The sequence below is a fragment of the Pelecanus crispus genome, chromosome Z (genome assembly GCF_030463565.1).
Source record: "Pelecanus crispus isolate bPelCri1 chromosome Z, bPelCri1.pri, whole genome shotgun sequence".
Lineage (NCBI taxonomy): Eukaryota > Metazoa > Chordata > Aves > Pelecaniformes > Pelecanidae > Pelecanus > Pelecanus crispus.
In genome coordinates, this window is record NC_134676.1 from 30,619,965 (window position 1) to 30,634,841 (window position 14,877).

At 45.4% G+C, this 14,877-nt stretch overlaps 1 protein-coding gene across 1 annotated transcript in view; it reads left to right on the forward strand.

The window, feature by feature from the left end:
- Window positions 1–14,877, forward strand: part of DMRT1 (doublesex and mab-3 related transcription factor 1) — a 59,962-nt gene that overhangs the window by 23,407 nt on the left and 21,678 nt on the right. Inside the window, exons 3-4 of the mRNA XM_075726705.1 lie at window positions 149–432; window positions 10,625–10,787. Of these exons, the coding sequence (XP_075582820.1) occupies window positions 149–432; window positions 10,625–10,787 (447 nt within the window). The remainder of the gene's footprint in view (window positions 1–148; window positions 433–10,624; window positions 10,788–14,877) is intronic.

The following is a 14,877-nucleotide window of genomic DNA, read 5'->3' on the forward strand; positions in this document are numbered from 1 at the left end:
AACCTCCAGCCATGTTTCCCTTTCAGCTCCCATCTCTTCCTATTTATGACCTTCAGTCCAGCCTTCAGGAGAAGTGATAGCTCATCAGAAGGTGAGTGGTCTTCATGGAGCCTCTTGTTTCATAATGGCTTGTTTTTTTCTTTTCCAGAGGGACGGATGCTCATTCAGGACATCCCTTCCATCCCCAGCAGAGGGCACTTGGAGAGCACGTCTGATTTGGTTGTGGACTCCACCTACTACAGCAGTTTTTACCAGCCGTCCCTGTATCCTTACTATAACAACCTGTACAACTACTCCCCATACCAAATGGCAGTGGCCAGTGAGCCTTCCTCAAGTGAGACGGGGGGTACGATTGTAGGGTCAGCCATGAAAAACAGCCTTCGAAGCCTCCCAGCGACATACATGCCAAGCCAGTCGGGAAAACAGTGGCAGGTATGATGTTACAGAGGTATTACACAGAAGAGTGAGGTGGACAATAAGCTGTTTCTTGGGCCTGATTCTGACCGCCTGTTTGCTGGTTTCATGGCAATGCAAAACCAGAACAAGATTCCAGGGTGGGATTAGGACCCATGTTAGGAAAGTTAGCCAAAATGGGTGGTTATGATGCAGCACAATGAAAGCAATGATACAGGTGTGAGTAGGTTGCCACAAGCACAGATAAAGGGCACCCACTTGATTTTATCTTCTGATTTATGTCATAGTAGATTATGGACTGTTTTCTGGAAAAGAGTCCCAATTACCCAACATAGCATCCTGGGCGCTTCAGGTGTCATTTCTGAGAGGCTTTGCTCTTCAGGAGTCTGTTCTTTTCTCTTCCATCTTTTCACATCCAAGGCACTGAAGTGACCCAGGAGGCCATGCTGTTGTGCAGTGCGTTGGTGGCAGTCAGTTGAATATGACATGGTGTGTTGTTAATTGTGTGTTCTGGCAGTGTCAGCTCTGGGGCTTGTGATTTTGACTTGAGTAGCTCAAGTTACAGGCTGTGCCCAAGAGGTTCGCACTAGAGCTCTGTGTACCTCATTAGTTAGGGTATAAAGCCAGCCAAGCCCTCTCACTTTAGAACTTGATAGTTATAGCCTGCAACTCAGTACCGGTCAGAGACTGGAAAAAGGGGAAATCTGCCAAGGCAGGGAATTCTTGGCAAAGTAAATGGAGCCATTTCAGTGACCCTGAGGCTGTTTGGTCTTGGGCTGCAGTGGTGCTTTTCTGTCTGAGATTGAATTTGCAAGGCTGCACCCTCTGAGTCTGTGTATGGCTGTGTCCCTTGTCCAAGGGCAGGAGAGGACTGAACTCTTCTGTAGAGCATCAAGAGAGGGCAGGCTGACTTCTGCAAAGGCTCTGTTGTGAAACCACTCAACAACAAAAGATTACATGTCCACCACAACCTCCTTTCTGAAGGGAACAGATAGGTCTTCCCCTTTGCTGACAGAGAATTCCTCTAGCAAATCTGGCGCAGGGACCAACTCTGAAAGGGCATTTTAACTTCTGATATCGAGGAGCTGGAACTAAGACCAGGGTAATTACAATTACTGTAGCAGTCCATATCGCCTTCAGTGAGGCTTTCCTATCATTAGATGCTTTTGTCATGGAAAGGCCCTTCTGAAAATGCAGGGGCCTCCTGGGGCAACATCTGACAGGTCCATGAATTTTAAGATATGCCTTTACAGTAGTCTGCATTTAGTAGTATTCCATGTCCCTCTTTTGCCATAAGTACAGCTGTGTGGGGAAAAGAGCTGTTTACCTTCTGCTGTGTGAGCCCACACCACGAGAGCTTTCTTCTCTCAGTATGTTTATAGGCTTCACTGCAATCACCTTCAAATACGTGCAGGTATGCCTTTTCAGTTAGGTGAGTTGGTACCATCCTCTCCAGCTGCTGAATTTGATCACTAGACCAGGGGGAGAATTAGCCAAGGCAAGCTGGGGATAGGATTTTGTGCATGGTAATGAGGTGAGGTGCCAGTGCTTTTTTAGCTTTTTCGTTTTGGTTGATTGGCACATCATAGAGTATTTCAGATAGGAAGTTACTTCTTCTGAAGCTTCTGCAGTACCTAGCTTGTAAGAGCCTGCTGCAGAGCTGGTGCTTGGTCACACCATCACAAAACAAATGAGGGGCAGCAACATTTGTCTTGTGACCTTAATGTTCTTGCAGGCTTCACCATTCCTCCAGCCAGTAGGGACTTCTTGGGGTAGGGGGAGTGAGTGAGCGGCTGCGTGGTGCTTAGTTGCTGGCTGGGGCTAAACCACGACACCTTGGAGTGAAGATGGTGTCCTCTTGGTCCTGTTGTTGTGTACTGTGATTTGAAACTAGACTGTATGTGTAAGAAGTCTTGGCCTAGAGGGTCCATTGTCTCGCTGTGTGATTGGCTGTTTCTTGTGGGACCTTTGCCACCCCTTAAGGAAATGAAAGAAATAGTGTGTTTTCTGTGCATTTTCCTCTTGGGGCCCTGCAGAATCTGTAGCTAACTTCTGCTTAAGTGCCACTCACGTTAGTGAGATACCGAAGAGGTGGTTAAGGAAAAAAAGAGGTGGTGGTTGTGGAAAAGGACCATTTTCCTTCCACCAGCAGGCTCCAAGTGTTGGGTGTTCATTCCCACTTTGTGGGACGTATCACATGGTTCCATGTGAATTTAGTGATTTACCTCACCTAAGATTTTAATTTTCCCTGGCCAAGCCTTTTGGGATCTCTCAGTGCTGTTCTGGTGAAATGTTTGTGCAGAGAGACTAGAGGTAGTGCTTTCTGCCTGCAAGAAGTGACATCTCCCCAGTTTCTACATGGCCTAAAACAAGGACCCACCTCTCCTGTTCAGCAGGGTAGAGTGTAATTCAAGGTCAGTGTCATGTAACTTGCAAGCTGTTTCTCAGATGCTGATCTGCAAGAAAGATTGTTATTGCTGGAAGAGTTACAAATCATGGGGTTTGCATACTGTTATGACAGCACAGCATTGCACACATAATCATAAAAAGTTTTACAGTGAGAGCTAGGCTAGATAATGCTTGATGGCAGTAGATGCGGTGATGCCGAGGTTGTAAAACACTGAAGGTGGTTTGTTGTAAGCAGAACAAGCTCTCAGCTGCTGCACGTGGTTAAACATTGATTCTGCACATGGAAGGTTACCAGCAAGGGAAGATCACAGAAATACAGTGTTAAATGGAGAAGGATGAATGAGTTTCTCTGTCAGGCACAGTAAGGAGTTACAGGAGAGTTTCTAAGCATGATCTACAAAGAGAGGTCAGATCTTGCTTGCACCTTCAGGGGGTTTTGCTGGCAAACCTATGCAGGTCGGTTCTCTCTAGAGGAAATGTGACTGTATCTACCCAGGGATTTTTGCTGGACTGCCTGTACTGACTGGGCTTATTTTTTTACATGCACAGGCTTTCTTAACCAGTCTTCCTGTAGAAGTGAGTCTGCTCATGTAACTGGTAGTGCTATAATGGTTTTGATCAAGGTTTTTGATTTTTGCTTCTTTACCAAAATGATAGCTGTGCAATGCCTGCTGTGACCAAATCAGGGTACCTTGCTAAGCTGTGAGCCCACAGGTATAAGCCTGTGTATATTGTATTTTGTATATTGTTGGTATAAGCCACCGTTGTGCTCACCGGAAGGTATCCTAGTTTAAACAGTGTAGACAAGACCCTTGCCTTTTCCAGGCTCTGTTGGTGGAGGCTTGCGTGTCCTGGAATAACTGTAACCACACAAGGAGAATTGCATACTTAAAGTAAGATAACTTCTGGATTCAGACAAGGCCTTGAGCAGCCCAGCTGTCTGCTGTTTCAGAATTTAGGGAGCAAGGGAGAAAAGCCGGGGAGGAAACGTGTGAGTGTGTGTGGGATGGGATGAGGATTAATGCATCATTGAGCCTTGGCAAATAAACTGAATCACTGAATCTTTAATGTAGATTAATGTCAGATTTCATTAGTCTTTGTTCTTTGCAGAGGCTCGCGTACTTGAGTGGATTCATAGAGGTGCAATTGTTTTACATATTTCTGTGTAGGTTTTGTTCATTTGTATATAATTATCCCAGAAGCTGTATCCATCATGATTTAATAGGCATAATGAAGATGATACTTTTGGTCGAGACCCCTTCAGTCATTTATATTCTGCTGCTTTTGTCAGCTCTAAGGCAGAAAATCAGATATGTCTGGTGTTACACCTGAAGAAAAGACAAGCTTAGTTCGGAGAGGAAATGTAGGAGATGTGGTGGTTACTGTGCATCTCCTTGCACTCCAGTCCTGTGTGAGCATCTGGACCCTCCCTTGAAGCTCTCGTAATTGTTCATTACAACAGGAATTTATGTGCATTCAAGCCAATTAACAGTTAAATGAGTTCACCAGCACCAGTACTGCAAGTCAGAGCATGCTGGTATGCACTGGAAGTTGGTGCTTCTGAAACTGATCTCACTGCAAACCACTTAGGGACAGTAACTGAAAAATGATGGCGTGACTGCAGTCTTTTCTACCACAACAAAAGTAAAACCTGGATGGACACATCCAAATCTAATCAGGTTTAATTCTCCAAGCTGGCAATGAAACTGCTGGTGTGTGACCCACAGCGTAAGGATAATCAGGACTCCTTGCAAGTCAGCGTCCTCCCCAAAAAGTGTTAAAAATCTTCTGGTTCATACAGCTGTGCCATTAAAAATCTGCAAGATGCAGAATGTGCCCCCACACCTGGGGACCAGTGGCTGAGTTTTGTTTCTTACTCTGGTAACTCCAGGGATCCTGCTTCAGAGAAAGGTTAAGACTGGCCCCAGGAGGTTTTCGACAAATTTCAGAATTTCATGTCATTTTTGTCTCATGCTAGGAGGCCCTCCCTTCCCCCCTTCCCCCCCTTCCCCCCCTTCCCCCCCTTCCCCCCTTCCCCCCTTCCTCCCTTCCCCCCTTCCCCCCTTCCCCCCTTCCTCCCTTCCTCCCTTCCTCGTTCCCTCCTTCCCTCCTTCCCTCCTTCTCTCCTTCCCTCCTTCCCTCCTTCCCTCCCTCCCTCCCTCCCTCTTCCTTTCTTTTCCTTCTTTTCCTTCTCTTTTCTTTCTTTCTTCTTTTTTTTAATGCAGCTTGGCGAACCAGTATTCTCACTTCCAAAACCTCAACTTCTTTGTTCTTCCCTTAAACCAGAGCAAAAACCTGAAATAAGTATTGGTGAGACTCAGACTGAGAAATTTAAACTCATTTTCTAATATGGGAATTACATTTACCATTTGGAAGTGAAATATTTAGCATTGCTGAGGTAGGAAACCATTCTTTAAGGATTTCTTTAAAAATAGCAAACATAGAAAACTGTCTTATACTAAATGCAGAAAAGTGTGGCTGTGATAGGGCAGCGAGCGGTTTGAACTCTGAAGAATAGCTGCGTGCTAGTAAAAAGACTGCTATTTTCAACTTCCACAACCTGTTTCTAGTTTCTGGCACAGTTTCTTTCCTCCAGTAAGCCTGGCTTTCTTGCAGAAATATGCGGTCTAACTCTCCAGAAATAGGTGTAAAATGTGTAAAGTAATTGTGTGTGTGTGTAAATATACACACATTGTGCAAGTCACCCAATACAATCCCAATTTTATGTGTAAGCAGTGTATTATATACTGTATTCATAACATACCCTTCACAGTACAGATTTATGCTAAAAGTATCCTAATGTTTCTGACAGCTCATGTGTGACATGAATGCAATCCATATTTCTTGGAGGAGCTAATCTAAGCGGTTTATTTTCCGATACTGCTGATAGGGCTATATCTCTAGGTGTCACCGCAGTTGAGATTCTGATGGTAACATATTGTTTATGGGTCACTGCCTTTGTCTAAAAGAATAGGTTGGAACAGAATAGCAAAGGTTAATTAAGTTTGTCTATCAAGGAGGGACAGATATAGATGTCTCTTGTATTTTCTGTGCTAGAATTAAAGTAAGTCAAGGCAGGGTATCATAGACTCGTTTTTTCCCCATGTTGGAAAATATGCTTAGCTGGTTTTAGGAACGAAACAAAGCCACCTTGGGCAGCACAACTACTGCAGCAGTTGTGAGGGGTCAGCTCATAGGCAGTAGCATTGCAAGGTGGGAGAGTAGTGGCAACCCTGGTTTACAGCTGGGGAAACTGAGGCAGGAAAATGTTAAATAACTTGCCCATGGTCATGCAGCCTGCAGGTGACAGAGTGGAGGTTCCTGATGTCTGGGTTTCTACTCCGGTGCCCAGCAGATGCCTTCTCACCTCATGCCAAAAACCAACCTGTGAATTCTGTTGTTTGCAGACAATGACACATAAATGCAAAATGCAATTTTAGGCCCCCTAGAACTGGCTTGATTTTTAAGTTCAAGGCAGAAGGAGGAGGCTGTGTTAAAACTTTTAACAGTTTCTCTGGCATTTCCAGAATTACTGGTTTTGTTTTAAGGCAGCAGTTGAAGAGTCATGGGTGAGACAGAAGGATGGAAAGCCTGGGTGAAGTGATTTGGCAGAGATCATGTGGCACACCAGTGGCAGAGCCACAGGATCTCTTTGATCTCTTCTGTTGCCCTGAATCTTTTGCAGCCCTTGTCACCCAGGATTAGCATCTGTGACTTCCTCCTACTTGTCCTTCTTGGGAATAAGCCCCACAGTCAGGATCAACTGCAAAATGTGAAGGTGCTGTTAAGAGTGACACTGGCTTGCTCGCAAGGAGATAGTGGCTGGCAGCTTCTGCATGTCAAAGAATTAACCTGGGCAATGTTCGGTCTAAATAAATCATCTGGGAAGGGCAGGACCATTTTCTAGTCTCTGAGGCTGGAAGAAGTGAGCCACCACCTGTGCCTACCTTGTCTCTTCTCTGTCTGTGGTCTGGCCACCTCCTCTCCTTGGCTCTTACTCTACAAAGAATATGTATAGAGGTGATGCAGATGCTGCCAGGAGCTTGGAAGGAGGAGCTGGGCTTTATGTTGCTCTTCCACCAGCTGTTGAGAAAGCTTTTTTGCAGGAATGGTCTGGACTGATGGAAGAGCATTTTCTTTATGCTTCCCTGGCTTTTGCTACATATTCTGTCACTGCTGGGCACTGCTGTAGGGCTGCACTGTTGTGCCCAGTGACAGACAGATCCCGCTTCCAGCTTGCCTGTTTGTGGACGAGCTGTAGCTGCCTCTTGATTCCCCATATTGGCTTTACAAGGGAACAGGGAAAGAATTTCCACTGTGTGCATGGTCTTTTAATCAGGCCATATTTATTTGTTCATGAGTTATAAGCACCTCAATGTTGCTTGCAGTACATCCTTTAAAAAGTTACTGAGTGTGTGCTGTGCTGTACAATTTAGGGGAACCTGTAAATGCTGAATAGGCCAAATGTGCTTCTCCAGTGATCTGTGTCTCCCACTGAAGTCAGTGAGGTACTTGGTGAATTGATCCTGCAGATAGGGCAGGGCACGAGCCATGTGTGGCTGGGAGGGGATGCACTGTAAGCAAGCAACTCAGGGGTTCAACTCAGGAGCTCATCTTGCTCTCTGCAAAGAGCAAGTGCATGCCCTTCCCTTCCACAGCACTTCCTCACATAAAACATGCCTTGTTCTTACAGTGCATACCTTGCGGTGATACAAGTCAGAGTGGCTTGTGGGACCATCCCAGCCCTTGTCTGTCTTGGCCTCACTGTAGGGCTGGAAGGTGCAAGGGAGGCAGGAGGAGACACCAAAGGGCCAGGCATCTCCTCCTGTCATCCCTGCATGGCTCCAGCATTCCCCCAGGGCAGGACCCAGGGAAGGATCCCAAACCTGGCACCTGGCTGCAGAGTTTGGAACGCCGGACTGCCCTGGATTAGAAATAATCTGAATATTCCAGGGCCTCCCCAGGGCTGTGTTTATCACCCTTTCTGGCACCCAAAAATGTGCAAGGACTCTCCAGAGCTGCAGGAGTTAATACAGAGCAAATGCCCCTTCTCATTGGGGTAATGATCTTCTAAGCCCCCTTTTTAATGCAGTGCTAAGGTCAAGAATTTTTATGACTGGTTGTTTTTTATTGTTACTGTAAAATAGGATTGCTAAGCACTATAAAAAGGAAACCTTATGGTTCAGATTTACTGCGGTGTGTATTCTAAACAGTTTAATAAAACAAAACCAAAAGCTTTTAGATTTTCTTCAGTGGTTAATACACAGCAAATTCTTTGCAGAGCCAAGCCTCTGGCTGTCGGTCGAACTGTGGTTCATAGACTTGGTGTGGGTAATAAGATTATAAAACATGTCTCTTGCTAGCCAGCTACCACACACTAATAATAATAGTAGTAATAATTCATTGCATCCAGAGGTTTTAGGTGAGTTGTTTTTTTAAGAAATGGAGAAAAACCCTAAAAAAAGGTTTGAAAGGAAACAGGTCGCTGCATCCACTCTACAGGGAGAGGAAACATGCACGTGATCGTTTCAGTGCCAGGGAGTGATCCCTCCATTTTGTTACAGCTGAAATAATGCTATCTCCTGCAGGCGACCTTTTCTCAATTATACGCGTGCACACGTGCGCTTGCACAAGGGAGAGGTGGAGATGTGAGGACTGTGGATGCTGCCCACAGCCCTGCCCTACTGATGGAAGGAAGAGTGTGTGTGCAAAACGGCAGGCAGAGAGGAGTTTGCTGACTTTTTTTTCCGCGAGTACTTCTAGAGCTGTTGAGCATTGCGGATGCACAGATTCCAAATGGCCTTTGGACTGAGCTTTTGGGTAGTTTGTATTGCCAATGCATAATTTCAGGGCAGAGGCAGCCTGGGTTTTGTTGAGGGAGTCTGTGCAAAGCACAGATGTCTTGTTTCCAAGAGGAGACTGCCCTTTTGCAGAACAGCAGAGGAGATGTCAGTGGCTCTTTGGAGTGCAGGCTTCCTAGGGATGACACATCAAATGTTTTTAAGAGCAGTTTACTATTTCTCATGGATGAAACTTCGGTGTGTGTTGAACTTTCTCTGCATGCATAGGGTACAGATGGTAGAAAAATCACCTTTTAAGTATTGCTTTAATTTATAATAGAGGAACTCTTACATTCACAGACTAAAGCTGTGTCCTGCCAATCCCTCAGTACACGTGCAAATACATGCAACTGTGCTGCTGTTGGAAGACGGGCAGAGGTGCGCTTTGCTTCCTGTAAACAGCCACTGCTTGCTCTCTCGGCACTTAATCTCACTGCAAACCCATCTCCACATGGAAAGTGGGATGTTGCCCTCTGTCTCAGAGAGCAGCAGCAGGATTTTACGTCACTCCAGCCACATTATTTCCAGCTAGGCATACTACAATTAATATTGAATTATCAAGGGGACCCGTGGAAAACAAGGGGTGACTGCATTCTGGCTGCTTCACTGGGAAGTGCCAGTGGCTCCTTCTGCCAGCACCAGACCCTGGGAGTCTGCTGGTGTCGGGCTGCCGTCTGGGACAGCAGGTTCACCCGCTGCTCCCTGGGTCTGAGATTTGCAGCCTGGGAAGGGCTGAGGAGCAAGGCTCCATGTGTGGCTGGCTGGGACCCGAGGGAAGAGGTCCTCTAACCAAGGTGAGATGCAGCTAAATAGGCTGCCAAGCACTTCTGCTTGCGAAGATGACATCTAATGGCATAGCTGAATGTATGTTACTTTGGCACTGCTACCTTTATACCTGGTACAAAACTGCGATGTTTTTATTCTGCCTCGAAGCTTCCCATCTTACAATCATTCACTGCCCAGCAGGCTTAGGGAGACCAGGTAGCGTTGCCTTTCCTGTTTAAAATCCTAGTCTTATGAAGTGTTTGGCTGCATTTTTTGGAGCACTGTAGTCACGTTACATTGTAGGGCTTTGGCACAAATAATAGTGGATGGTAGTTCTTTCATAAAACAAAAATTTAAAAAAGCTTTACTGCCTCTCTGAGGAGATCAGTTTGGATGATTTCAGGGCATTGGAGTGGGATAAACTGATTTCTGAGTGCTGCCAACTTTGCTCCAGGCTGTGGGAGGGACAAGGGGCTGTCTAGTGGACATCGTATTGACATAGTGGGCCTGCTGACTGGTGTCCAGCTGTGGCTCTGCTACAGCCTTCTCGTGTAGTCTGTCCGCAACTTGGTTTCTCTGGGTAAATCAGGGAAACATTTTTCCATCTCACTGGGCTGTAAGAAAAGCAGTGTGTCTATGTGCACGTGTCACTGCTCAGATGCCATGGAGCGTGTCCCGAGTGAGTTGGTGGGTAGGGCTGTCCTCTGCAGCCACCCCGTAGGTCCCTGGCAGAGCAGTTACCACCAGCCTTGAGATGGGCTGGTCCCTGGGGAGATGTAGGGCCGGATGGGCACTTCACCTCTGATGCTGGCTGGGTGTGTGCAGTTGAAGGGCTGTGGAAAGCTTCCCGTGGTGGTGTCTGTGCTGTAAGCAGGGGACTTGACAGGAAGCTCCTTGCACACACGCTGGTGTGCCAGACGCAGCTTCACCTGAGGTAAGATAAACCAGACGCAGGTATGCTGGTGCTGTGGCTGCTAGGTCACGTCCCGCACCATGCCAATTCACTTACAGCTGAGCGGTGTGGGCCCACTGTGAACCAACCAAAGCAAAAACCCAAGGCCAGCCTGTCAGGGTTTTACTTCCCATCCACCCCCTGTGACTTCCTTCAGAGCCGTGTGCGTGTGGGACAGTGGGCTGCCCCCACGGTGCCGGGGCTCAGCTTTCACAGGCTGCTGTTGCGCTTCTCTCTCTGACAGGTGAAGGGCATGGAGAGCCGCCACGCCGTCAGCTCCCAGTACCGAATGTGCTCCTACTACCCACCAGCTTCCTACCTGGGACAGGGGGTTGGTGCTCCCACGTGCCTCCCCCAAATCCTGACCTCTGAGGACATCCCCTCCTACTCAGAGTCGAAAGCAAGAGGTAAGTGCACCGCCCGGGGTGGGTCTGGGACCGCCTTGCCTTGGGGCTGACGCCCAGGAGGTGTGGGTTGCTGCTGGGAAGGAAGCTAGGCATCAGAAAGTAGGTGTTTACAAGATAGCGGCTGTGTTCTGGAAGGCTTGTAGTGTGGTGGCAACGTAGGGCTGTTACTGTACAGTAGTGCAAGCTTGTACTTCAGAAGTCTTACGGTTCAGGAGCGCGGTTAGTCATATCTTTCTGCTCCTGTGTATGTCTCAGAGTTGTAGAAAGAGTCACTTGAGGTGCTGTCTTTGGTGCTCGCCACCTGGCTCCCTTACAGGAACAAACAATTATCTTTGCCTCAACCACAGAATTATCTTTCCTCTCTTTTTCTCAGAAATCCTGTCCGTGATTTTTTCCACAGGCCTCCCACTGAGCCTTTGCTGTCCTCTTCTTTCTGAACCACGTGTGGGAACTATTCCTGCATCCCAATCATGTCATGAAGCCCTTTGCAGACTTGCTTCCTTGTTTGCTTTCAAACTCATCACACCATGTTAGTTCATTTAAAACTACTGCAGATAAATTTTTCTTTTCATATCCAGTGTTTCGTGCCTGTCCTGAGGATTATTTAATCTGCGATCATTTTCAGAAAAGCGTGGGTGAATTTACACTGTGGTTTTGACAACGTTTCTCTTGCTTCCTTGTTCCCTTGCTCCGGTAGCAGGTAGAGTGCACGCCCAGGCGTTAACAGGGCCCTGCTGGAGTAGACCAACTGCATGGAGCTGCTTCCCTGTCCCTGGAACAGGACAGTAACTGATGCTAGAGAAACAAGAAGAGAAACAGAGAAAGAGTAGGGTGGTCCTACTTCATATGTCCAAAATCCTCACGCTCCTGCAGCATTCAAAGGTGTTCTGAGCTGTTGATTGCCTCTGAACCATAGTTTCAGTTACTAGCAGCAGACCTGCACTCTGTGAATTGAGCTAACCCTTCCATAAGCTTTTCACACTTCTTGTCTCTCTGTAGCAATCAATGAATTTGTCAGTCTAATTTTGTATGGTCTGCGGGAAGTATTTCTTTTCGTTTGCTTTATACCTGCCAAATTTTTGTCTGGGATGATTTTTTTTTTTTTACACAGTCACACCACTGGCAACAGCATCCATCCTTGTTTGCTTCTTTGATGCACTTATACATCGACATTAATCTTCTCCTCTTTATATCTGATGGAAGGATGTATGCTGTGTAGGTTCCATAATTGTTTTCGGTCATGGCCTTTCCATGGCCAATGTCCTGGTGTCTGTTGCATTTGGTTGTGAAAAATATGGTGGTTGTGTCATGACAGGACCTTAAGGACTCAAATGTTAAGTTTTGGAAGGTGAGGTGTGTGTAAAGTCATACCTGTGGGTGGTGTAAATCAGCGCTGAGCCCTTGAATTCAGTAACTCCAAATGATTTATGCTGAAGAGGTAGCTGCTCTTTCAGAATGGATGTTTTCTGAAAGTCTTCCAACTAACTGTGACTTATCAGATAGATGAAGAAACAACACGTGGTGTGACGAAACCTTAGACTTTTCCTCCTTCTCCAGTAGTTTTAAATGGCTTAGAGAAATCAGTGATCCTTGGTTCATTTTCCTTCTCTTTTCTTCAATTTTATTTTCTTCCCTCTTCTCTGACCACCATTGAGCAGTGACGTCTTCCTTTCTGCCTATTGGTCGGAGAAGCAGTTGGCTTTATGCTCAACTGCAGTTGACGCTTTTTCTTGCATCCATCACTACTAACTCACTAAGAAGTCTTACCAGTCGAGTGTTCTTACAAATAGACAAAAGACCTTATACCCTTTGTTCCCAAATGCACTTCAGTAATTTTTCATCACTCCAGAAAAAAGTTGTGCCTAATGTGCCACTGATTTTTAAACTGCATAAATACTGTATTTTCAATAATCCCTGACTGCTTCTCCAGACAGTATTCCACACACAGATATTGTTCCCTAAGTTACACCATCAATCAGAAACCGACAAGCAGTGAGATGTAATTTACTGAGATCAAACAGCATTTTCCAGACTCTGAAGAAGTGTTTTTCCATAGCAGGGAGCTAGTGGGTGAAAGAGGCACCAATATTTTTGTGAGAAACTTGAGCATGTGAGTAGGACCATACACATTCAATGGGCGTCTTAGAAGCACCTTCTTTTTTGTTATCTTCTTGGAGGAGATGATGGCTTTTACTTTTTCCACCTACAGACAAAATAATATTCTCAGGCTGTTAGTCAGTGATTTACACTCCCATGACGTTTTTCTTCTGGTGCCTTTCACAGTCCTCAGGGGGTTTGAGTTTTTTTGCCTCTTTATTGTCATCTGTGTGAGTGCTGAGTCAGCCAGTAGGCTGTGACCGGTGGATCGTGCATATTAAAGAGAGTGGTCCATTCCCCCAAAGTACTGACTGCCCATGCTGCCAGTGTTGTCTCAGACAAAAGACACATTCTTACGCATTTCTCCATTGATTGTTGGGCTGAACTTTCTGTACAATGCCTGACTGCTTTGTATGAAGGCTGGTGACGTGTTTCTGCAGGGTTAGTGGTTGCTACTTGCTGAAGACAACTGTAGTGCATGTTTTAAATAAAAAAATCATGTCTTACTCCTTCCTTTTCTGCGGTTAAAGTGGTAACCATGCTCAGAGACTTCTTTTCTTTCTAAGAATACATGTTCATAGATTTTAGGTCCAGAAGGGAACATTAGCATCATCTAATCTCACTTGCTGTATCATGCAGACTGTAAAACTTCACCTAATAACTCCTGCCTGCAGCAAGCCCATAACTAATTTTTTAAAGATCTATGTGAAGTCTTATGTATTGTTAATCCAGAAATTTTTGAGGAATGTAACAATGCATATAGAAGAGCAGCAGATCAAAATAAAAACCTCATTTTGCAGCCAAATTTTCAAAACATCAGAAACGTGTATCTTTAGCAAAAACGGTTGTTAAATTCCCAAGCACAAATCTGAGATGGTCTTTCACATGCAGTCTATTACCCACACCTCAATTGTAACTTCAGCTTTATAGAGGTTTTGCCAGTTCATGTATTATCTCAGTTAGTATTTCAGTCAGAGTATTTCATTAATTTTGTTCTGCTAAGTTAACTGCCTGCTTAGACCAGTTATATTGAGAGGGCGGAGAGATGAGCTAGCAGACCACTGATTTACACTTTCTTTGTTTTTATGAATGATGCGAAGTTCTCAGGAAGCTTCTGACATTTGTACATGAGGTCATACCATGTTACAGTGTGTTGCATATAGTAATGGGCTGACATTTGCTGAATGGCGAAACACCATCAGTCAACCTCCTTGCAATTTGAAGTGGTTCTAAGTAAAATGGGTTTGCTTCCAACTATGCACAGCTGCTGCCCTTCCAGCTGAAAATGGAAATGATGGGGAGAAGAAGAAGATAAACCAGTGACAGATGGTATAAGGATGTTTTCAGAGGGCTCTCTTAGATCACCAGGTTGTAAGTTTTATATAATGATTTCTAGATAGGAGAAGGATTTTGTACTCTGTACTTTCAAAAGACTTTTCCTGTCCTTTTTTCTGCAAGAGCAATGAGAGGAAAAGATGTATGAGAGGTTGTTATCAATCCTTGTGTATGCAAAGCATACTTTAAAACATGTCTTTTGGAAGAAGCCAAGCTGAGAGATCCTTGTGCAATAAGTGGAGGAATTAGAATGGGCCACAACAGAGTATTTCATCTCCAAAAGCCAAGTGCCTTATTCCCATTGATTTCTGTGGGACAGTTGCTTTTTTCTTTTTTGTGTTTCTTTTTTTTTTTTTAAATAGGGCTTTTCCAGGATTGAATCACTGCCCAAAGTTGGATAGCACCTTACACTGATTTTGAATCAGCCCCTCCTGCACTTAGATTTGTGAAATAACCTGCACAAGACCTTGGTTTGAGAGGGCAGGAAAGCACATGCTTGGATCAGGACTGGGTGCCTCACTCTGGGTCCTGTTTCCACTAAGTAAAAGCTGAGCATTTGCTTATCTGTATGGGAGTGTTTTCCAGGTTTGGGACAGTGGCAGAAAAATTCAACGTTAAAATAGAAGGATGTAAAGGAGAAACGTCACTGTATTTGCAG